Source organism: Pleurodeles waltl, chromosome 3_1 (assembly GCF_031143425.1).
Source record: "Pleurodeles waltl isolate 20211129_DDA chromosome 3_1, aPleWal1.hap1.20221129, whole genome shotgun sequence".
In the NCBI taxonomy this organism is placed as follows: Eukaryota; Metazoa; Chordata; class Amphibia; order Caudata; family Salamandridae; genus Pleurodeles; species Pleurodeles waltl.
The window spans coordinates 166,606,018-166,629,260 of NC_090440.1; the positions used below are offsets into that span (position 1 = coordinate 166,606,018).

General features: G+C 46.4%; 1 protein-coding gene across 4 annotated transcripts in view; it reads left to right on the plus strand.

The window, feature by feature from the left end:
• Nucleotides 1-23,243, plus strand: part of MYO1E (myosin IE) — a 451,378-nt gene that overhangs the window by 280,780 nt on the left and 147,355 nt on the right. For all 4 annotated transcript variants that reach the window (XM_069222075.1, XM_069222077.1, XM_069222074.1 and 1 more), the window contains exon 16: nt 3,451-3,532. In XM_069222075.1, coding sequence (XP_069078176.1) covers nt 3,451-3,532 — 82 coding nt within the window. The remainder of the gene's footprint in view (nt 1-3,450; nt 3,533-23,243) is intronic.

Consider the following 23,243-nt stretch of genomic DNA (forward strand, 5'->3'; position numbering starts at 1 on the left):
CCAGACCTGAAGTACTACCCTGGTAACCCCTGGAAGCACCTTTGTGATAGATGATCCATATGGTATGCCCATAATATTGTCCAGGCCGGTTAGGGAGACTTCCGCCCAAAGGCAGGATCCTCCCATCCACCGTAAATCCAGTTGTTTACCACCAATATGTGTACAGCCCAATAATAAAGAAGTATGTCGGCCATGTCCCGGCCTCCATCGAACGTAGATAAAACACATTTATAAAAAGATATTCTGTGGGGTTTGTTGGCCCATAGAAATGTCTGGGCCTTAGGCGTTACAGCTGCAAAACAGGAGTTTGGGATGGAGAAGGGGAAGTTCTGCAGGAAATACAGCAGGCGCAGAAGAATCCACGTCCTACATAAGGCCACCTTCCCCAATAAATTGAGGGGCAGTTTACCCCATCTGTCCATATCTGCCTGGATGGCATGAGTGAGCGGCTGAATATTAAGGCTCCAGGCCAATTTCGATTCGATTCCCAGGTCATGTGGATCCCTAGATATCAATAACTGTTGGTACACAGGGAGAGCAGGGTGCTAACTTTCATCCCCCCCCCTGTCGTCCTTCAGAGGGACTAGGAGAGATTTTGACCAATTTACCCTCAATCTGGAGGCAAACCAAAATATGTTTAGAATCTCAATAAGGCGGAAACATTAACATTATGTCGGGCCTTAAAAAGAAGAACATTGTCAGCATAGAAGGTAATCATATCCTCCATTGCAATTCCCCTGTTGAATACCCAGGTTTGGGTGTCACACCATACCCAGGTTGCTAAAGTTTCTGTTGCTAGGGGAAAAAGAAGAGAGTACAGGGGGCATCCCTACCTTGTGCCTCGTCAGATCGGGAAATCTACGGACAATTTGCCCCATTCACATGCACCTGGACTAGAGGCCTGGCATATAATATGCAAACCTAGGATTGGAAACTGGCAACAAGGCTCAATTTACATAGTATCTCCTGTAAGTAGGCCCAGTCGTAAGTAATCAAAGGCCTTCTCGAAATTAAGGAGCATCAGGGCTGAGGCTCATTGCAGGGACCTGAAACAGGCCAGAAGCATGTGGACCCTTTGAATACAGTGCCTCCTGTTATGGTGGGGCATAAAGCTGCATTGGTCTAGATTGACCAGGCGGCGCAGTACTCAAGTAAGGCATTGTGCAAGAACTTTAGTGAACAATTTAACCTTTGTGTTTATAAGAAAGATAGGCCAGTAGGAGGTTCACAGGTCAAGTGGCTTGTCGGGTTTTGGAGCACCTCCATGGTGGCTAGGTCTATTTCTGGTGGAAAATGGTCTAGACTGGTTGCCTCCAGGTACATGTCCAGGATGGGAGGTAAGATGTTGTGGCACAGTCTGTGATAATATTCCGTTGGGAATCCTTCCGGCCCAGGAGTCCTGGCCGAATTGATATCCGAGAGGGCCTTGTTGACCTGCTCCACAGGCAATGGCTGATCTAGATCTTCCCTTTCCGAGAGGCTCCTTCTGGACAATGTAACGTTCACAAGAAGTGGGGCATGTGCCATCTCCTTCTGGCACGTGTGTTCGGCATAAAGGCAGCCATAGATATCCATGAAGGCGGAGGCAATCTCAGGGGCAGTGACGGTTTGTACCCCTTTTTGTCCGGTTTTCTAGGCACTATTCTAGATCCAAGTTAACTGGTGACAAGCTATTGTAGGAGTTTGCAGGATTTATCACCCCATTCGTATACTCATCTATTGGAGGCCTCCTAACACCAGCGGGCCTCATCCAGACACAGTTGGCGTAAAGTGGCCCTCTCCACCGTCAAGTAATGGCACACCGGTTCCCCAGGAATAACCTGGTGCATAGTCTCTTAAGCCAAGATAGAGTTTTTAGGTCGGATATGCCGGCAGACTTCTCACAAGATTTGCTGCTAATACAGGACTGTGTCTTCCCCTCTCATAGTAGTCTTACACTCCTCCCACAGTGTCCCAGGTGAGTCCACTGTCCCCCGACTGATATCCAAAAAGGCCTTCAGCAGGACTTTAAATATTTGGGTGAACAACTGATCAGATAGAAACCAAGCGTTGAGTCACCACATCTGTTTCACCCCCTCCTGTCCCCAGGTTCTTAAGTGGATTGTGATGGGAGCATGGTCTGGATATACCCTTCACAAGGATATGGGAGCCCCATGTGTGGCGGTCAGGGGCTGGGAGCAAGAAATATTAAATGCGGGACAGTGCTCTGTGGGCTGCTGAAGTATTTGTATATTCCCTCAGCTCATGGTTCCACACCCTTCAAGGATCACATAGCCCTAGGCCCTGGGTCTATATAACCAATTCCTTCCCAGCCCTGGAGAAAGCCTCTGAACTCCATAGGGAGTCTCAGGAGCTCAGAATGCCCCCCCCCCCCCCCCATGAACGCCCTGCCAGGGGAAGGGACAATATGGGGTCCCTGAGTGTCTGCAGTGTGAGTGAGGCAATATAAAGACTAACCAATAATAAACCTGTAAAGACATTTTGATATATGTTGACCTCATTTGTTATGGTAGATATTTATTCATATTATTTTTTATTTACTATTTAAACACAACTTTTTCATTTCGGCAGGAGTGCCTCAGACATGAGGTGCTGCTTGTAGAACAGAATGTGTAACATGAACCAGGAAGTAAGGAGATGGATGGGAACATTACATATATTAAGAAATTGAGGCGCACAGAGACAAATTCATTTGTACATATTCCCGTGAAATAGGTTGAGTGACGAATTTGGGATACAATCTAAATTCTCCAGTTTTATAAATAAGACACTAAAGGCCTTATTAAAACCGTGACGGAGGGGTTTCCTTCACCACAGATGTGGCGGATATCCCGTCCGCCGTATTACGATCCCATTATATTCAGTGGAGATCGTAATACTGTGGACAGGATATCCATCACATTTGTGACTGAGGAAACCCCTCCGTCAAGGTCGTAATAAGGCCCTAAATCACTTGGCCAAATGTTCTAGATCCAGAGTTGTGTTTTAACTTAATTACTCTCATGAAATTTATTCCAGCCAAAATCCTTTGTTTCTCGATGCAGCTGCGCTTAGCTCAATGCTAGTTACAAATGTCTGCTTATTTATTTGTATTTCCTTCTGAATCATATATTCATGTGTTACACATGTTTTGATGTATGTTGGCATGTGCATGGAATTCACATGTGTTTCTGACTTACACCTATATGCATAATATCTTGTGTGAAAGATCTAAGGGCCTTCAATGGCTGTGTGCAAGACGGTCCTTCTGTTTTTAAGTTCAAATTGTCTTATGTAAGGTGGGTTTGGCAGTTTGATGTGGGCAGTTTTTGCAACACATTTAGTTTCCCTTTAAGATATGGCAAACATTGTATGCATCCTTACAGCATAGTAATTGTAATAATGTATTCAATTAAATCACAATCAAAGTTAAAACATGAACATATCAGTACAATCTCTTTGGTTTTCCAGGCCATTCATAAAGGCCCTCTTCCCTGAAAACCTTCAGGCAGAGAAGAAAGGTCGCCCAACTACTGCCAGCAGCAAAATCAAGGTGTGTATTACAAGGGAGTACTTAGAAAATGAAACTACCTCCAACGTTAACCATACCTCTACTCACCCCAGGCACATCAAGAAAGCAAGCCCTAGGAGAGTTACCTGCACCCTTCAATCGTTCATCTATTTATTCATACATACATAATTTCACGGATCCATCCATCAATATGTCCACAAATAGTTCTACCCATACTTCCACCCATCCATCCTTTCACTTTTCCCCATCTTTCCATTCCTCCTCCTTCCACTCATTCACCATACAACCTATCGATTCTTCTGCTCTTTCATCTGAACTCTCTCCCTTCCATCTATCAGTCGTTTTACCATTCCATCCTACAATTCACCTTTTCTTCCTGATTTCCTTTTACTTTTCCTTCATTTCATCCTTCCTTTCTCCCCCCATTCTTTCTTGCCTCCTATTTACCCATCCTTTGTCTTCCATCATTACTTACTTTTTCGTGCTTACTTTTTCTATTTAATCCTTTGTGATTTCCACTATTTTCGTGATATCACCCTTTTTCCTTTCTCCTTCATTTTCTGGGATGTCTGACCACCTCCCACTTTACTGTCATTTATTGCCAAACGGTGTTATTTAGGAGCACTTTGTCACCTGATCTGCAGACAGAAGAGGCCCATAAACAACCAATTAATGTTTACTGTGACCCATTGCCTCAACCCTTGGCACCCAGTCGCAGCCCTGCTTAAGCTGCCTAGTGAGGGGGCACCCAACGCCCCTGGTGTATAATATATCTTGCTGTTTATGATTGTACCATGCTAGCAGGCAGAGGGTTTGGTAAAACAGCTATCCATCTTTCATTCATTAAATTAAGATTCATGTGCTAATACAGATATTAAGTATTTGTGTTCTATGTTGTGGCTTTTTATGGTCTCTCAAAAATATTGCCAGAATATCTCTTTAAGAGCTCTCTAGGGGACAAGTAAACGGAAATGTCCTGGAGCTTATTCTCATAATAATAATTCACATTATGTGCTTAAGCAAATCTTCTCGCATCCCCATGGTTGACTCTGCATCCAGTTCCTTTTCGCCTGCCCTCTTTACTAGATTGTGTAGAGAGAAGATCTGCCTTTCTGTGCCTGATCCAAAGCGCCACTTTTGTGAGGGTAAACTGGCATTTGTGGAACGCATGATATGAGCTGAGATGTTCAAAAAAATACGTTTCTTGTCAAGAAAAAGCTGTGACCTGTACCAATGACAACTAATAAATATGAAAAAGTATGTAAAAGGTGTTTTCAAATGGTTTGAAAACCTTCCGGCACTTAGGTAGTTAATGCCTTTGGCATTGTCCGCCTCTGCCCAGTAAGAAGAGAGTGGGATCCTCTTGGCTCACGAGTTAATGATTTACGTTTAGTGATTTTTCATTTACATTAAGTGATTCTCGTTGGTGATGAATGCTACTTAATTTTAGTTAACCGGGTGTCTCAGTGTTAAGTACCGCTGTCCAATTTATCACAGCTTTATGTAATTTGTGTAAAATATAATTTACAATTGCATGTCCCGTTGTACATGGGGATCCATTCAAGGCTTTACATTGGGATCTTCTAAGCTGTACCGCTGATAAATATTGCTCTGATTTGATGGAGCCAACATTTTTAATGAACTTCCACTAACAAATATTGGTTGATAGTAAAAAGGTGCTCTGTACTCAGATGTGTGGGGAAAAATGTCTTGGGGCCATGCATCATAATTGGTTGTTGCTAGCAAGCCAGTCCCAATACAGGTTTGGCACTATGAACACATCTGCCGTTGGAAAACATTTTGTAAAGCACATTTTGCTGTTCTCTCTGTTGTTGTTACAGAGCCACATTCAAAAGATGGCCTTGCCTTGGCTGTCAGAGTTTTTTGTAATGTATTCTATGTGTGAGTGAGGGGTTCCTGCCAGCCCCCGGGAATGCATTTTTGAAGCGTCATGGGCCTTCTGCCCCATGCTCGAATGTGCACCACCATCATCGTTTACATCAAGGATCTTCAGCTGCAACCATTTTGGTTTTGCTCTTCTACAGAACTATGCTTGGTACCCTTCACGTAACACTGCACTTGGTTGTGCCATATGTAATCTTCTTTGCTCAGTGCCATACACTAGAATGTTAGAATTTAAAAGTTATTCATTTTTAACCAGAAGAATGTATTGTAACATAATTGTATACTCTGCCTTTCTTTTTATGCCAATGCTAACATCTCTTCAGAACCTTTTGACACCAGTACGAATGTTGACCTTCTGTTTATTCCCTTTTGCCTGCAAACCTCAAATGAGCATGTTGTTTTATCTGATGGTTTGCTTTCACTGTTTGCGGTAGGTTTTACATAAGGTCAGGAATTAATTCATATATGTAAGAAGAATTATTAGAACATTGGAATGTTAGGAGCTCCATTGCAGACAATGGAGTGCTCCTGGCTTAGCCTGGAGCGTCGTCATTCCAATGTTCTTTGTTCAGAAAAACAGCTGGGAACAAAGGCCTCACGGAGCCCGAGGGGTTTTTAATGCCCTCGGCTCCAGGAGGACTTTGTTTTATTTATTAGAACATTCTGCCCTCTAGTGGCAGAATGTTCTAATAGCCTTAGAGCCTGCTCTAGTGGGCTCTACTGGCCATTAAAGTCCCACTCCCTTTTCAAAGGCCCTCAAAATAACCATGTTAGAGTTCTGAATATCAATGAGCAATAAAAAAGATTACTTTTTATGTTGTCACATTGGCTGTGCGTTCAAAGCCAAAGGTCAAATACTAGGCTTTTTATGTTGACAAATTGCTGCTTATTTTAACTGGGAAACGGGTCCTCACTTTGAGGAGGGTTTTTTTTTAAAGTGACTAAGGTGACAAACTGGGGTAAAGAGAGTGAAAGGAAAGGCTGTATGTTGTCCGTTTTTTCTAACACACAACAACATTTAAATGCCTTTACATGAATTACACGCATCTTTCTAAATCTCTCTCAGCAGCTAGGAAAGCACAAGTGAAGCACATTTTTTAGTAATTCTGAAGTATGGTAGAAACAAAGATTTTAATAGGATCGAATCAAATCTAGACACTTGGTGATCGCTGAAACCTGACTTCTGCACAATATCATTTGTGTGCTGTAGGGTGTTATCAGTAAAACTGCACATCTTTGCAAGTTAAGTGGCCATTTCAATGGATAATGCGCTGCCTATAAATGAATGTGCTACAAATGCACCACCAGATACATACCACACCCTTACCACTCTTCTCCTGAACGGGTGTGGCATATTTGCTACACTTATTTTTTGTGGCGCTTGAATTTTTTGAAAGCCTTATGGCTTCAGTGAAGTAACATTAATGACGACACCCCATCTCGGAAAATTGTTCCAGCACCACCAGCCTTGTTCAGAGAGCTAGGAGGAGTGCACGCCTTTCCGTATACCTTGATGTATGCTGCACCAGAACGTGAACACAAAGGTTTGAGGGTTCTTTTAAGTAGAATAGAGGACAGTGGATTGACCTAAAAGCAGGAAAACTGTAAAGATTTAAGACATGAAGTTGAGTACTCATGTTACATGATTGAAGTTAGGAGAGCAACACCTAGGTCCAGTCTATAGAAGCCCTGATGCCATAGAATAAGAGTATTATTGGCTCTTATCTCACGGTATGAAGGGAGCAAAGAAAATTCAATTGCATTTACATTAAGAAAATGACATAGAGCAAGTGTTTGCTATTTCAGAGAAACTATTCTCATCTGTGTGAGAACTGCAGAAGACTTTTCTTTGGAGATGAGAATTCAGCAGTATAAACTTATCACAAACCGCTTGTCTTTCATGGGTGGGATTTGCAGTGTTTCAAAATGTCTAGCAACATTAGCATGCAAATTAAAAGAACATACCTTTAAAAGTGCAAGTATTCCCTAGGTGAAAAATGTATATATATGAATATCTGTCAACCTGCTAAGGATGGCCTTAGCAGGCGGCGAACGAAAGTTACGAGGAAGGTTCACATCTGGCCTTGGAGCTACCTAAATGGAGACAGCTGAATGGACAGTGCTGCATCAGAACAAGAATGGTTGAAAGCTTGCAAGAGTGAAAGAGTACGAAGCGGTCAGGAATCATATTGTGCACGGATGGCAAAAGGAGAAACTTCTAACTCACAATTTACAACTGTATTGCAAAAGAAGCGATGAACAATCCAGGGCCTGGAGATGTAATCTGGCAGGTGAGAAGTTGATACTCCTGTTGCATTAAGAAGCGGGTTAACTGCACCAGCCCATGTGGACATTTTGTTAGGACTCCTCTTTTTAAAAGATTAAGGATTGCATACTGGAGGCCTGCAGAGGACAGATATTTGAAGGATTGCCTGATTAAAAGTTACACCAGTTCATCGGCTGTTTGGTCCTTGGCAAACGTTTGATATTGAAGCAGTTGAAGATCTGTGTGGGGATAAGAACAAAGTGATTGTATATTTCAATAAATTAATTGAACCAAAACTCTTGCCCAAACCAAAAACAGGTATGTTCGATGACATCTGTCGCTGTAGATACGCATGTTCTGCAATAGCTCGCCATCTGGTGTTGGGCCGGAGTGTTACAAGTTGTTTTTCTTCGAAGAAGTCTTTCGAGTCACGGGACCGAGTGACTCCTCCTTTTGTCTCCATTGCGCATGGGCGTCGACTCCATCTTCGATTGTTTTTTTTCCGCCATCGGGTTCGGACGTGTTCCTGTCGCTCCGAGTTTCGGAACGGAAAATTAGTTAATTTCGGAAGATTTTCGTCGGTATTGTTGCGTTCGGGATCGGCGTACTTAGATTTCACACCGCATCGAAGATCGAAAAGCTCCGGTGCCCTTCGGGGTAGTTTTTCGATCCTCCGTCGGGGCCTGGTCGGCCCGACCGCGTGCTGAAGAACGCCGATGGAACGGACCCCGTTCCGTTTCTGCCCCAAATGCCACAATAAATACCCCTACACAGACCAACACTTGGTCTGCAACCTGTGCCTGTCACCTGAGCACGGCGAAGACACCTGCGAGGCCTGTCGTGCGTTCCGGTCCCGAAAAACACTCCGAGACCGTCGAGCCAGAAGACTTCAGATGGCGTCCGCACCGACAGCCCAACAGGAGTTCGAGGAACAGGAAGAGGAAGGTACCTTCTCGATCCAAGACTCAGACTCCGAAGGATTCGACGATACACAAACCGTGAGTAAGACGTCGAAATCCACTCAGAGGAACATTTACAAGGCCCAGGGGACGCCACTGCCACCAGGCCATGGCTCGACCCATAAATTCGGTGACCGACCGTCGGCACCGAAAAAGGCCCAAACAGTGCCGAGATCGTCCGACTCCGGTCGAGACACCGGCACGCAGCCTTCTCGGGACCGAGAAAGTGCTGGAGACAAGCCTCGACACCGAGATGCCGGTGTGGACACGGCTCGACGCCGAGACAGCGGCACCGAAACAGATCGACGCCGAGAGGTTTCGGCCCCGAAAAGGAAAAAAGTCACCTCGGAGCCGAAAAAACACGCAGACAAAGTTTCGATGCCGAAACAAACTGCAAGAGACCCAGCTTCAGGCTCTTATACAGAAGAGCACTCGCTAACCTCCCAAATGCAGAAGCATAGGTTTGAGGAAGAGCTACAAGCAACTGATGTGGACCATACGCAAAAGCGTATCTTCATTCAGCAGGGGACAGGAAAAATAAGCACCCTTCCCCCCATTAGGAGAAAGAGAAGGTTGGAGTTCCAGACGGAACAAACACCACAACCAAAAGTGGTGAAAAGAGTTACACCACCACCCTCTCCTCCGCCCGTGATTAACGTTTCACCAGCACAAACTCCATCACACTCCCCAGCTCACACCACCATGAGCCAGGGTGACCAAGATCAGGACGCATGGGACCTATACGACGCCCCAGTGTCAGATAACAGTCCGGAGGCATACCCTACAAAGCCATCTCCACCAGAAGACAGCACCGCATACTCTCAAGTGGTGGCTAGAGCAGCACAATTTCACCACGTAAGCCTCCACTCAGAACAGGTCGAGGATGATTTCTTATTCAACACACTCTCCTCCACCCACAGCTCATACCAAAGCCTGCCTATGCTCCCTGGTATGCTCCGGCACGCAAAAGACATCTTTAAGGAGCCGGTCAAAAGTAGGGCAATCACACCAAGGGTGGAAAAAAAGTATAAGCCGCCTCCTACGGACCCGGTTTTCATCACTACACAGCTGCCACCAGACTCTGTCGTTGTAGGAGCAGCTAGGAAAAGGGCCAACTCTCACACATCTGGAGATGCACCACCCCCAGATAAAGAAAGCCGCAAGTTCGATGCAGCTGGTAAAAGAGTCGCAGCACAAGCTGCAAACCAGTGGCGCATCGCGAACTCCCAGGCACTTCTTGCGCGCTATGACAGAGCCCACTGGGACGAGATGCAACATCTCATTGAACATCTGCCCAAGGACTTACAAAATAGGGCAAAACAAGTGGTTGAGGAGGGACAAACCATCTCCAACAACCAGATACGCTCCTCCATGGACGCTGCAGATACAGCTGCACGGACAATTAATACATCTGTAACTATCAGAAGGCATGCATGGCTCCGAACGTCTGGATTTAAACCAGAGATTCAACAAGCAGGTCTCAATATGCCTTTTAATGAAAAAGAACTGTTCGGTCCAGAAGTGGACACAGCGATTGAGAAACTCAAAAAAGATACGGACACTGCCAAAGCCATGGGCGCACTCTACTCCCCGCAGAGCAGAGGGAATTACAGCACATTCCGTAAAACGCCCTTTCGAGGGGGGTTTCGGGGTCAAAGCACACAAGCCAGCACCTCACAAGCCACACCGTCCAGTTACCAGGGACAGTATAGAGGAGGTTTTCGGGGACAATATAGAGGAGGGCAATTCCCTAGAAATAGAGGAAGATTCCAAAGCCCCAAAACCCCTACTACTAAACAGTGACTCGCATGTCACTCACGCCCTCCACACAACACCAGTGGGGGGAAGAATAGGTAATTTTTACAAAGCATGGGAGAAAATCACTACAGACACTTGGGTTCTAGCAATTATCCAACATGGTTATTGCATAGAATTTCTACAATTCCCTCCAAACATACCACCAAAAGCACAAAATTTAACAACACACCATTCCAATCTCCTGGAGATAGAAGTGCAGGCACTATTGCAAAAGAATGCAATCGAATTAGTGCCAAACACACAAATAAACACAGGAGTTTACTCACTGTACTTTCTGATACCAAAGAAGGACAAAACACTGAGACCAATCCTAGACCTCAGAGTAGTAAACACTTTCATCAAATCAGACCACTTCCACATGGTCACACTACAAGAAGTATTGCCATTGCTAAAACTACACGACTACATGGCAACTTTAGACCTCAAGGATGCTTATTTCCATATACCAATACACCCATCGCACAGGAAATACCTAAGGTTTGTATTCAAAGGAATACATTACCAATTCAAGGTACTGCCTTTCGGATTAACAACCGCACCAAGAGTCTTTACCAAATGTCTAGCGGTAGTCGCTGCACACATAAGAAGGCAGCAAATACATGTGTTCCCATATTTGGACGACTGGCTAATCAAGGCCCATTCGTTCATACAGTGCTCAAATCACACAAATCAGATCATACAAACCCTCTTCAAACTCGGGTTCACCGTCAACTTTACAAAATCCAACATTCTGCCGCGCAAGGTACAACAATACCTAGGAGCCATAATAGACACATCAAAGGGAGTAGCCACTCCAAGTCCACAAAGAATTCTAAATTTCAACACCATCATACAACGCATGTATCCAACACAAAAGATACAGGCAAAGATGGTATTACAACTCCTAGGCATGATGTCTTCATGCATAGCCATTGTCCCAAACGCAAGACTGCACATGAGGCCCTTACAACAATGCCTAGCATCACAGTGGTCTCAAGCACAGGGTCACCTTCTAGATCTGGTGTTAATAGACCGCCAAACTTACCTCTCGCTTCTGTGGTGGAACAACATAAATTTAAACAAGGGGCAGCCTTTCCAAGACCCAGTGCCACAATACGTAATAACAACAGATGCTTCCATGACAGGGTGGGGAGCACACCTCGATCAACACAGCATACAAGGACAATGGAACGTACATCAAACAAAACTGCATATCAATCACCTAGAACTTCTAGCAGTTTTTCAAGCACTAAAAGCCTTCCAACCAATAATAGTTCACAAATACATTCTCGTCAAAACAGACAACATGACAACAATGTATTATCTAAACAAGCAGGGGGGGACGCACTCCACGCAGTTAAGCCTGCTAGCACAAAAAATTTGGCATTGGGCAATTCACAACCAAATTCGCCTAATAGCACAGTTTATACCAGGGATCCAAAATCAACTCGCAGACAATCTCTCTCGAGATCATCAACAGGTCCACGAATGGGAAATTCACCCCCAAATTCTGAACACTTATTTCAAACTCTGGGGAACACCTCAGATAGACTTGTTTGCGACAAGGGAGAACGCAAAATGCCAAAACTTCGCATCCAGATACCCACACAAACAATCCCAAGGCAATGCCCTATGGATGAACTGGTCAGGGATATTTGCTTACGCTTTTCCTCCTCTCCCTCTCCTTCCTTACCTGGTAAACAAACTCAGTCAAAGCAAACTCAAACTCATATTGATAGCACCAACTTGGGCAAGGCAACCCTGGTATACAACGCTGCTAGACCTATCAGTGGTACCCTGCATCAAATTGCCCAACAGGCCAGATCTGTTGACACAGCACAACCAAAAGATCAGACACCCAGATCCAGCATCGCTGAATCTAGCAATCTGGCTCCTGAAATCCTAGAATTCGGGCACTTACAACTTACCAAAGAATGTATGGAAGTCATAAAACAAGCCAGAAGGCCATCCACCAGGCACTGTTATGCAAGTAAATGGAAGAGGTTTGTTTGCTACTGCCATATTAATCAAATACAACCATTACACACAACTCCAGAACATGTAGTGGGTTACTTGCTTCACTTACAAAAATCTAACCTAGCTTTCTCTTCCATTAAAATACACCTTGCAGCAATATCTGCATACCTGCAGACTACCTATTCAACTTCCCTATATAAGATACCAGTCATTAAAGCATTCATGGAGGGCCTTAGGAGAATTATACCACCAAGAACACTACCTGTTCCTTCATGGAACCTAAATGTTGTCCTAACTAGACTTATGGGTCCACCTTTTGAACCCATGCACTCCTGCGACATACAGTTCCTAACCTGGAAGGTGGCATTTCTCATCGCCATTACTTCCCTAAGAAGAGTAAGCGAGATTCAGGCGTTTACAATACAGGAACCTTTTATACAACTACACAAAAATAAAGTCGTCCTAAGGACCAATCCTAAATTTTTGCCAAAGGTTATTTCACCGTTCTATCTAAATCAAACAGTGGAACTTCCAGTGTTCTTTCCACAGCCAGATACCGTAGCTGAAAGGGCACTACATACATTAGATGTCAAAAGAGCATTGATGTATTACATTGACAGAACAAAAAACATCAGAAAGACTAAACAACTCTTTATTGCATTTCAAAAACCTCATGCAGGAAACCCAATTTCAAAACAAGGTATAGCCAGATGGATAGTTAAATGCATCCAAATCTGCTACCTTAAAGCTAAACGACAGCTGCCCATTACACCAAGGGCACACTCAACCAGAAAGAAAGGTGCTACCATGGCCTTTCTAGGAAACATCCCAATGCAAGAAATATGTAAGGCAGCCACATGGTCTACGCCTCACACATTCACCAAGCACTACTGTGTAGACGTGTTATCCGCACAACAAGCCACAGTAGGTCAAGCTGTATTAAGAACATTATTTCAGACTACTTCCACTCCTACAGGCTGATCCACCGCTTTTGGGGAAATAACTGCTTACTAGTCTATGCAGAACATGCGTATCTACAGCGACAGATGCCATCGAACTGAAAATGTCACTTACCCAGTGTACATCTGTTCGTGGCATCAGTCGCAGTAGATTCGCATGTGCCCACCCGCCTCCCCGGGAGCCTGTAGCAGTTTGGAAGTTACCTTCAATTATTTATATATGTGTCATCTCAACCTTCAATAGGTGCATACTTAGTCACTCCATTGCATGGGCACTATTACTACAATTCAACTCCTACCTCACCCTCTGCGGGGAAAAACAATCGAAGATGGAGTCGACGCCCATGCGCAATGGAGACAAAAGGAGGAGTCACTCGGTCCCGTGACTCGAAAGACTTCTTCGAAGAAAAACAACTTGTAACACTCCGGCCCAACACCAGATGGCGAGCTATTGCAGAACATGCGAATCTACTGCGACTGATGCCACGAACAGATGTACACTGGGTAAGTGACATTTTCATTATTGAATTCCTTTAGCAGGTATTCTCAAGAAAAGGCTCCCTAATTAAATTGTAACAGATAAATGTGTTCCTTTCCCCTTCCTAGACACATCAAACCTTCTACAGAAGTGGAATGGTTTAGGTTAGGTTGTGAGGAGGCAGGAACAGTATAAACGTGACTACACAGTTGCCTTAGATCGGGTGTGTATCTCTTAAGGAGGCAATACAGTTACATTTGTGGGCTCATCACACCACTGCGAGCACTTGGGGGAACTTTTACTGTGTCTAGCTTGTGTCCTCACTTAGTGTGTCTGTGGGAGGAGTGGGAAAATGGAGGCATGCTGAGGACATGCACGTCGACGAAGAACAATGAACCCAAGAAAGAGTCTATGACAAACGTAAGGCTGCCTCTTATGTGATGTTCAGAGACTTTTTATCGACATTTACAGAGTTGTGAGGGTGAATGGTTCCGCGGTGTGACTGAACATAGGGCAATAGCTGAAAATTACATATTTGGTGGAGGTTGGAGGAAGTAACTTGGGTAGCTCGTGTAGGAAGTTGGCTCTGTATATACTATTTCAAAGTAAGAAATAGTGTGCACAGAGTCCAAGGGTTCCCCTTAGAGGTAAGATAGTGGCAAAAAGAGAGAATTCTAATGCTCTATTTTGTGGTAGTGTGGTCGAGCAGTAGGCTTATCAGAGGGTAGTGTTAAGCATTTGTTGTACACACACAGGCAATAAATGAGGAACACACACTCAAAGACTTACTCAAGGCCAGTAGGTTTTTATATAGAAAAATATATTTTCTTAGTTTATTTTAAGAACCACAGGTTCTAGTTTTACAAGTAATACTTCAAATGAAAGGTATTTCACTCAGGTATTCTAGGAACTTTGAATAATCACAATAGCATGCACAGTTTTGACAAAAATGGCAATAAGCTATTTTAAAAGTGGACACAGATCAAAAATCAACAGTTCCTGGGGGAGGTAAGTAATTGTTAAGTTCACAGGTAAGTAAAACACTTACAGGGTTCAAAGTTGGGTCCAAGGTAGCCCACCGTTGGGGGTTCAAGGCAACCCCAAAGTTACCACACCAGCAGCTCAGGGCCGGTCAGGTGCAGAGGTCAAAGAGGTGCCCAAAACACATAGGCTTCAATGGAAACAGGGGTGCCCCGGTTCCAGTCTGTTAAGTACCCGCGTCCTCGCAGGGCAGACCAGGGGGGTTTTGTAGGGCACTGGGGGCATTGTAGGGCATTGGAATCAATGGGGAGACCCGGGGGTCTCTTCAACGATGCAGGTAGGTACAGGGGGGGCTCACCGGGGTAGCCACCACCTGGGCTAGGCAGAGGGTCGCCTTGGGGTCGCTCCTGCACTGGAGTTCGGTTCCTTCAGGTCCTGGGGGCTGCGGGTGCAGTGTTGGTTCCAGGAGTCGGGTCCCTTGTTACAGGCAGTCGCGGTCAGGGGGAGCCTCTGGATTTCCTCTGAAGGCGTCGCTGTGGGGGCTCAGGGGGGTCAACTCTGGCTACTCATGGGCTTGCAGTCGCCGGGGAGTCCTCCCTGAGGTGTTTGTTTTCTGCAGGTCGAGCCGGGGGCGTCGGGTGCAGAGTGGAAAGTCTCACGCTTCCGGCGGGAAATGTTAAGTCTTTAAAGTTGCTTCTTTGTTGCAGAAAGTTGCAGTTTGTTGAACAGGGCCGCTGTTCTCTGGAGCTTCTTGGTCCTTTAGATGCAGGGCAGTCCTCTGAGGCTTCAGAGGTCGCTGGTCCCTGTTGGATGCGTCGCTGTTGCAGTTTTCGTCGAAGTAGGGAGACAGGCCGGTGGGGCTGGGGCCAAATCAGTTGTCATCTCCGTCTTTACTGCAGGGCTTCAGGTCAGCAGTCCTTCTTCTTCTTTAGGTTGCAGGAATCTGATTTCCTGGGATCTGGGGAGCCCCTAAATACTGAATTTAGGGGTGTGTTTAGGTCTGGGAGGGCAGTAGCCAATGGCTACTGTCCTTGAGGGTGGCTACACCCTCCTTGTGCCTCCTCCCTGAGGGGAGGGGGGCACATCCCTATTGGGGGAATCCTCCAAAACCAAGATGGAGGATTTCTAAAGGCAGGGGTCACCTTAGCTCAGGACACCTTAGGGGCTGTCCTGACTGGTGGGTGACTCCTCCTTGTTTTCCAAAAGTGGGGGCCGTGTCCAGGGGGCGGGCATCTCCACTAGCTGGAGTGCCATGGGGCATTGTAACACGAAGCCTGAGCCTTTGAGGCTCACTGCTAGGTGTTACAGTTCCTGCAGGGGGGAGGTGTGAAGCACCTCCACCCAGAGCAGGCTTTTGTTTCTGTCCTCAGAGGGCACAAAGGCTCTCACCCCAGGGGGTCAGAAACTCGTCTCTCAGCAGCAGGCTGGCACAGACCAGTCAGTCCTGCACTGAAGGATTGGGTAAAATACAGGGGGCATCTCTAAGATGCCCTCTGTGTGCATTTTTTAATAAATCCAACACTGGCATCAGTGTGGGTTTATTAGTCTGAGAAGTTTGATACCAAACTTCCCAGTATTCAGTGTAGCCATTATGGAGCTGTGGAGTTCGTTTTTTACAAACTCCCAGACCATATACTTAATATGGCCACACTGTACTTACAATGTCTAAGAATAGACTTAGACAATGTAGGGGCATATTGCTCATGCAGCTGTGCCCTCACCTGTGGTATAGTGCACCCTGCCTTAGGGCTGTAAGGCCTGCTAGTGAGGTGTCTTAGCTATGCCACAGGCAGCATTTGGTGTTCATGGCATCCTGAGGGGGATGCCATGTCAACTTTGCCTTTTTCTCCCCACCAACACACACAATCTGCAATGGCAGTGTGCATGTGTTAGGTGAGGGGTCCCTTAGGGTGGCACAACATATGTTGCAGCCCCTAGGGACCTTCCCTGGTCACAGGGCCCTTGGTACCATTGGTACCTTTTACAAGGGACTTATCTGTGTTGCATTTGTGGGAACAATGGTACATTTTAGGTAAAAGAACACTGGTGCTGGGGCCTGGTTAGCAGGGTCCCAGCACACTTCTCAGTCAAGTCAGCATCAGTATCAGGCAAAAAGTGGGGGGTAACTGCAACAGGGAGCCATTTCCTTACACAAGCCCCCACCCCCAACCCACAGGCCCGGAGACTCAGCCAAAGCTGGGAGAGTCTTCCTAGTCTGTCAGGCGAGGAAGAGTAGGGGAAATAGGCTGGTTTTTTGCAGGGCCTACTCTGCCTTACATCCTCCTGTTCAGGTCATTCCCCCGGGGAACTGACCCACTTCCATAGTGATAGGACCTAGTCTGAATTGCCTCTTGTCTGTGCTTTTAATGTCTTCACCCATCCTCTCTATTTTGGGGTTAGAGGTATCCACCTCTGCTAATCCTATCTTAGCCAGGGTCACCCCTACCTTACCCAAAGAGGTTACCCAGAGGTGGAGTAACCCCACCATTACCAACAGGGTCAGGGGGCCTAACTTGTTATTTGGCATGGGGTCAGACCACCATGCCAAGGATAGTGCAGCCATAAAGGCTAACACCCAGCATAGGCCACTGACAGCTGTCAGTGCCCAGAACCACACCTTTAGCTCTTTACCTGCAAGGGAAGGAGCTACGTTACAGGCTTCTTTGGGTTCAGGGTGCCTGTCTGCTGTGTAGGAGTGAGGGGTTACTACATCTTGTAGTAAACACCCTTCTTCCACTCTTTCTTCTGTTAACTGAGGAGCCACCCACTCAGGTTTAACAGTTGCCTGACTAGCCAGGACTTCTTGTGGGTCAGGTTAGACTTTACCAGTGCCACTTTTGGAGTTCTCCCCTACTGGAGCAGAAACTCCATGGCTTGCTGGAACCTTGGCTAAAGGTTGTCAACCTTTCCTACACTGTTTTCTTTTCTTTTTCTTCTGGGGCCTACTTGCAGTTACTGGAGGGGTAGCACCTCCAGAATCCTTGGAAGAGGACTGGTACAGGACCTCTCTAGGGCTCTGACTAACCTCTGGGTAGTCATTTCCAAGGAGACAATCAAGGAGGAGGTCTGTACTGACTACCACCCTTCTCCAGCTAAACGTCCCACCCACTTCTATGGGCACAAAAGCCACAGGCCTATCTCTTAGTAAGAGGCTAACTCTTACTCTGGCAGTCTCAGCTGGGATGTACTGGCTGAAGAACACCGGCCTGTCATGCACAATAGTGTGACTGGCACAAGTGTCTTTCAGGGCAGTGGCTGGGATTCCATTCACCAGTAGGTGGTGGAAGTGTCTACTTCCCTCTGGAATCTCCAACTCACCTGTTGGGCCCTTTTTCCAGTTGAAGGCTATGAAGACCTCCTCATCTGAGGAGTCATCCCCAATGGCTACACTGGTCACCCCTGGGACTTTGTTAGGGGGTTTGTTTTTGGGACAGGAAGTGTCCTTGGTGTGGTGCCCTGCCTGTTTACAGTTTTGGCACCATGCCTTAGTGGCATCCCAGTTCTTACCCTGGTACCCACCTTTGTTTTGGGTTGTGTCTTGGGGCCCACCCACCTGGTCTGGTTTTTGGGGCCTACAGATGACTCTTTTTCTTTGTTTCTAGTGTCACTCACTTTCTCCTGGGGAGGCTTTGTAACCCCTTTCTTTTGGTCACCCACAGTGGAAGTTTTGGTTACCCTAGTCTTGACCCAGTGGTCTGCCTTCTTTCCCAATTCTTGGGGAGAAATTGGACCTAGGTCTACCAGATACTGATGCAACTTTTAATTGAAGCAGTTACTTAATATGTGTTCTTTCATAAATAGATTCTATATCTTTACCAGAGGGTGTGAGGAGTCTATCCCTACACTTTCCAGTGAACATTTCCCAAAGGAGAGCTCCCAAGTGAGATCTGTTTACTTTTCTGGTTGCACAAGCCCTCTCAAAAGCTGTGAACCACTTGGTGATATCATCACCATCTTCATATTTTGTTACAATCCCTTTGGGGATTTTTAGGATGTCAGTATTCTCTCTGACCCTATTTATGTTGCTGCCACCATTGATGGGAGCTAAACCCATCTCTTTTCTTTCCCTTTCTATGGCTAGGAGCTGCTTCTCCAAAGCCAATCTTTTGGCAATCCTGGCTAACACGAGGTCCTCTTCATTGAGGCTGCCCTCAATGCTTTCAGAGGTACTGGACTCCCCTATGGAAGAACCAGTCTCTCTGACTAGGATTTGAGGAGTCAGGGTTTGAGGGACCCTGTTCTCCCTTTTTAGGACAGGAGGGGGGGAAGTCATCCTCCTGTTCACTAATTTCCCCATCTGAAGGATTATCCTCAGAGGGGCGGTCCCTTTTGAACTCTGCCAAAAGCTCCTGGAGCTTTACTTTGGTAGGGTTGGACTCGGTTTTTATCTTTTTTAGCTTGCAGAGAGACCTTAACTCTGACATCCTTAGATGCAGGTAAGGGGTGAGGATGAGTTCCACCACCATCTCATCTGTGCTAGACATTATTTCTCTAAAAGTTGGGATTACTTTTTAAGAATCTAAAAACTACTTCTAGAACTTAAATCCAAACTTTTACAAACTTTTAAACTCTAAAAGAAATGCTAACAGGGACTTACACAAGGCCCTAGCAGGACTTTTAAAAAATTAGAAAAATAGCTTGAATTGCAAAAATCAGTTTCTAATAGCAATTTTTGGAATTTAGTTGTGTGATCAGGTATTGGCTGAGTAGTCCAGCAAATGCAAAGTCTTAGACCCCACTGCTGATCCACCAATGTAGGAGGTTGCCTCTGTATATACTATTTCAAAGTAAGAAATAGTGTGCACAGAGTCCAAGGGTTCCCTTTAGAGGTAAGATAGTGGCAAAAAGAGATAATTCTAATGCTCTATTTTGTGGTAGTGTGGTCGAGCAGTAGGCTTATCAGAGGATAGTGTTAAGCATTTGTTGTACACACACAGGCAATAAATGAGGAACACACACTCAAAGACTTACTCGGGGCCAATAGGTTTTTATATAGAAAAATATATTTTCTTAGTTTATTTTAAGAACCACAGGTTCTAGTTTTACAAGTAATACTTCAAATGAAAGGTATTTCACTCAGGTATTCTAGGAACTTTGAATAATCACAATAGCATGCACAGTTTTGACAAAAATGGCAATAAGCTATTTTAAAAGTGGGCACAGATCAAAAATCAACAGTTCCTGGGGGAGGTAAGTAATTGTTAAGTTCACAGGTAAGTAAAACACTTACAGGGTTCAAAGTTGGGTCCAAGGTAGCCCACCGTTGGGGGTTCAAGGCAACCCCAAAGTTACCACACCAGCAGCTCAGGGCCGGTCAGGTGCAGAGGTCAAAGAGGTGCCCAAAACACATAGGCTTCAATGGAAACAGGGGTGCCCCGGTTCCAGTCTGTTAAGTTAAGTACCCGCGTCCTCGCAGGGCAGACCAGGGGGGTTTTGTAGGGCACTGGGGGCATTGTAGGGCATTGGAATCAATGGGGAGACCCGGGGGTCTCTTCAACGATGCAGGTAGGTACAGGGGGGGCTCATCGGGGTAGCCACCACCTGGGCTAGGCAGAGGGTCGCCTTGGGGTCGCTCCTGCACTGGAGTTCGGTTCCTTCAGGTCCTGGGGGCTGCGGGTGCAGTGTTGGTTCCAGGAGTCGGGTCCCTTGTTACAGGCAGTCGCGGTCAGGGGGAGCCTCTGGATTTCCTCTGAAGGCGTCGCTGTGGGGGCTCAGGGGGGTCAACTCTGGCTACTCATGGGCTTGCAGTCGCCGGGGAGTCCTCCCTGAGGTGTTTGTTTTCTGCAGGTCGAGCCGGGGGCGTCGGGTGCAGAGTGGAAAGTCTCACGCTTCCGGCGGGAAATGTTAAGTCTTTAAAGTTGCTTCTTTGTTGCAGAAAGTTGCAGTTTGTTGAACAGGGCCGCTGTTCTCTGGAGCTTCTTGGTCCTTTAGATGCAGGGCAGTCCTCTGAGGCTTCAGAGGTCGCTGGTCCCTGTTGGATGCGTCGCTGTTGCAGTTTTCGTCGAAGTAGGGAGACAGGCCGGTGGGGCTGGGGCCAAATCAGTTGTCATCTCCGTCTTTACTGCAGGGCTTCAGGTCAGCAGTCCTTCTTCTTCTTTAGGTTGCAGGAATCTGATTTCCTGGGATCTGGGGAGCCCCTAAATACTGAATTTAGGGGTGTGTTTAGGTCTGGGAGGGCAGTAGCCAATGGCTACTGTCCTTGAGGGTGGCTACACCCTCCTTGTGCCTCCTCCCTGAGGGGAGGGGGGCACATCCCTATTGGGGGAATCCTCCAAAACCAAGATGGAGGATTTCTAAAGGCAGGGGTCACCTTAGCTCAGGACACCTTAGGGGCTGTCCTGACTGGTGGGTGACTCCTCCTTGTTTTCCAAAAGTGGGGGCCGTGTCCAGGGGGCGGGCATCTCCACTAGCTGGAGTGCCATGGGGCATTGTAACACGAAGCCTGAGCCTTTGAGGCTCACTGCTAGGTGTTACAGTTCCTGCAGGGGGGAGGTGTGAAGCACCTCCACCCAGAGCAGGCTTTTGTTTCTGTCCTCAGAGGGCACAAAGGCTCTCACCCCAGGGGGTTAGAAACTCGTCTCTCAGCAGCAGGCTGGCACAGACCAGTCAGTCCTGCACTGAAGGATTGGGTAAAATACAGGGGGCATCTCTAAGATGCTCTCTGTGTGCATTTTTTAATAAATCCAACACTGGCATCAGTGTGGGTTTATTAGTCTGAGAAGTTTGATACCAAACTTCCCAGTATTCAGTGTAGCCATTATGGAGCTGTGGAGTTCGTTTTTTACAAACTCCCAGACCATATACTTAATATGGCCACACTGTACTTACAATGTCTAAGAATAGACTTAGACAATGTAGGGGCATATTGCTCATGCAGCTGTGCCCTCACCTGTGGTATAGTGCACCCTGCCTTAGGGCTGTAAGGCCTGCTAGTGGGGTGTCTTAGCTATGCCACAGGCAGCATTTGGTGTTCATGGCATCCTGAGGGGGATGCCATGTCAACTTTGCCTTTTTCTCCCCACCAACACACACAATCTGCAATGGCAGTGTGCATGTGTTAGGTGAGGGGTCCCTTAGGGTGGCACAACATATGTTGCAGCCCCTAGGGACCTTCCCTGGTCACAGGGCCCTTGGTACCACTGGTACCTTTTACAAGGGACTTATCTGTGTGGCATTTGTGGGAACAATGGTACATTTTAGGTAAAAGAACACTGGTGCTGGGGCCTGGTTAGCAGGGTCCCAGCACACTTCTCAGTCAAGTCAGCATCAGTATCAGGCAAAAAGTGGGGGGTAACTGCAACAGGGAGCCATTTCCTTACACAAGCCCCCACCCCCAACCCACAGGCCCGGAGACTCAGCCAAAGCTGGGAGAGTCTTCCTAGACTGTCAGGCGAGGAAGAGTAGGGGAAATAGGCTGTTTTTTTGCAGGGCCTACTCTGCCTTACATCCTCCTGTTCAGGTCATTCCCCCGGGGAACTGACCCACTTCCATAGTGATAGGACCTAGTCTGAATTGCCTCTTGTCTGTGCCTTTAATGTCTTCACCCATCCTCTCTATTTTGGGGTTAGAGGTATCCACCTCTGCTAATCCTATCTTAGCCAGGGTCACCCCTACCTTACCCAAAGAGGTTACCCAGAGGTGGAGTAACCCCACCATGACCAACAGGGCCAGGGGGCCTAACTTGTTATTTGGCATGGGGTCAGACCACCATGCCAAGGATAGTGCAGCCATAAAGGCTAACACCCAGCATAGGCCACTGACAGCTGATAGTGGCAAAAAGAGATAATTCTAATGCTCTATTTTGTGGTAGTGTGGTCGAAGAGTAGGCTTATCAGAGGGTAGTGTTAAGCATTTGTTGTGCACACGCAGGCAATAACTGAAGAACACACACTCAAAGACTTACTCCAGGCCAATAGGTTTTTATATAGAAAAATATATTTTCTTAGTTTATTTTAAGAACCACAGGTTCTAGATTTACAAGTAATACTTGAAATGAAAGGTATTTCACTCAGGTATTCTAGGAACTTTGAATAATCACAATAGCATGCACAGTTTTGACAAAAATGGCAAGCTATTTTAAAAGTGGACACTGCAAAAATCAACAGTTCCTGGGGGAGGTTAGTAATTGTTAAGTTCACAGGTAAGTAAAACACTTACAGGGTTCAAAGTTGGGTCCAAGGTAGCCCACCGTTGGGAGTTCAAGGCAACCCCAAAGTTACCACACCAGCAGCTCCGGGCCGGTCAGGTGCAGAGGTCAAAGAGGTGCCCAAAACACATAGGCTTCAATGGAAACAGGGGTGCCCCGGTTCCAGTCTGTTAAGTACCCGCGTCCTCGCAGGGCAGACCAGGGGGGTTTTGTAGGGCACTGGGGGCATTGTAGGGCATTGGAATCAATGGGGAGACCCGGGGG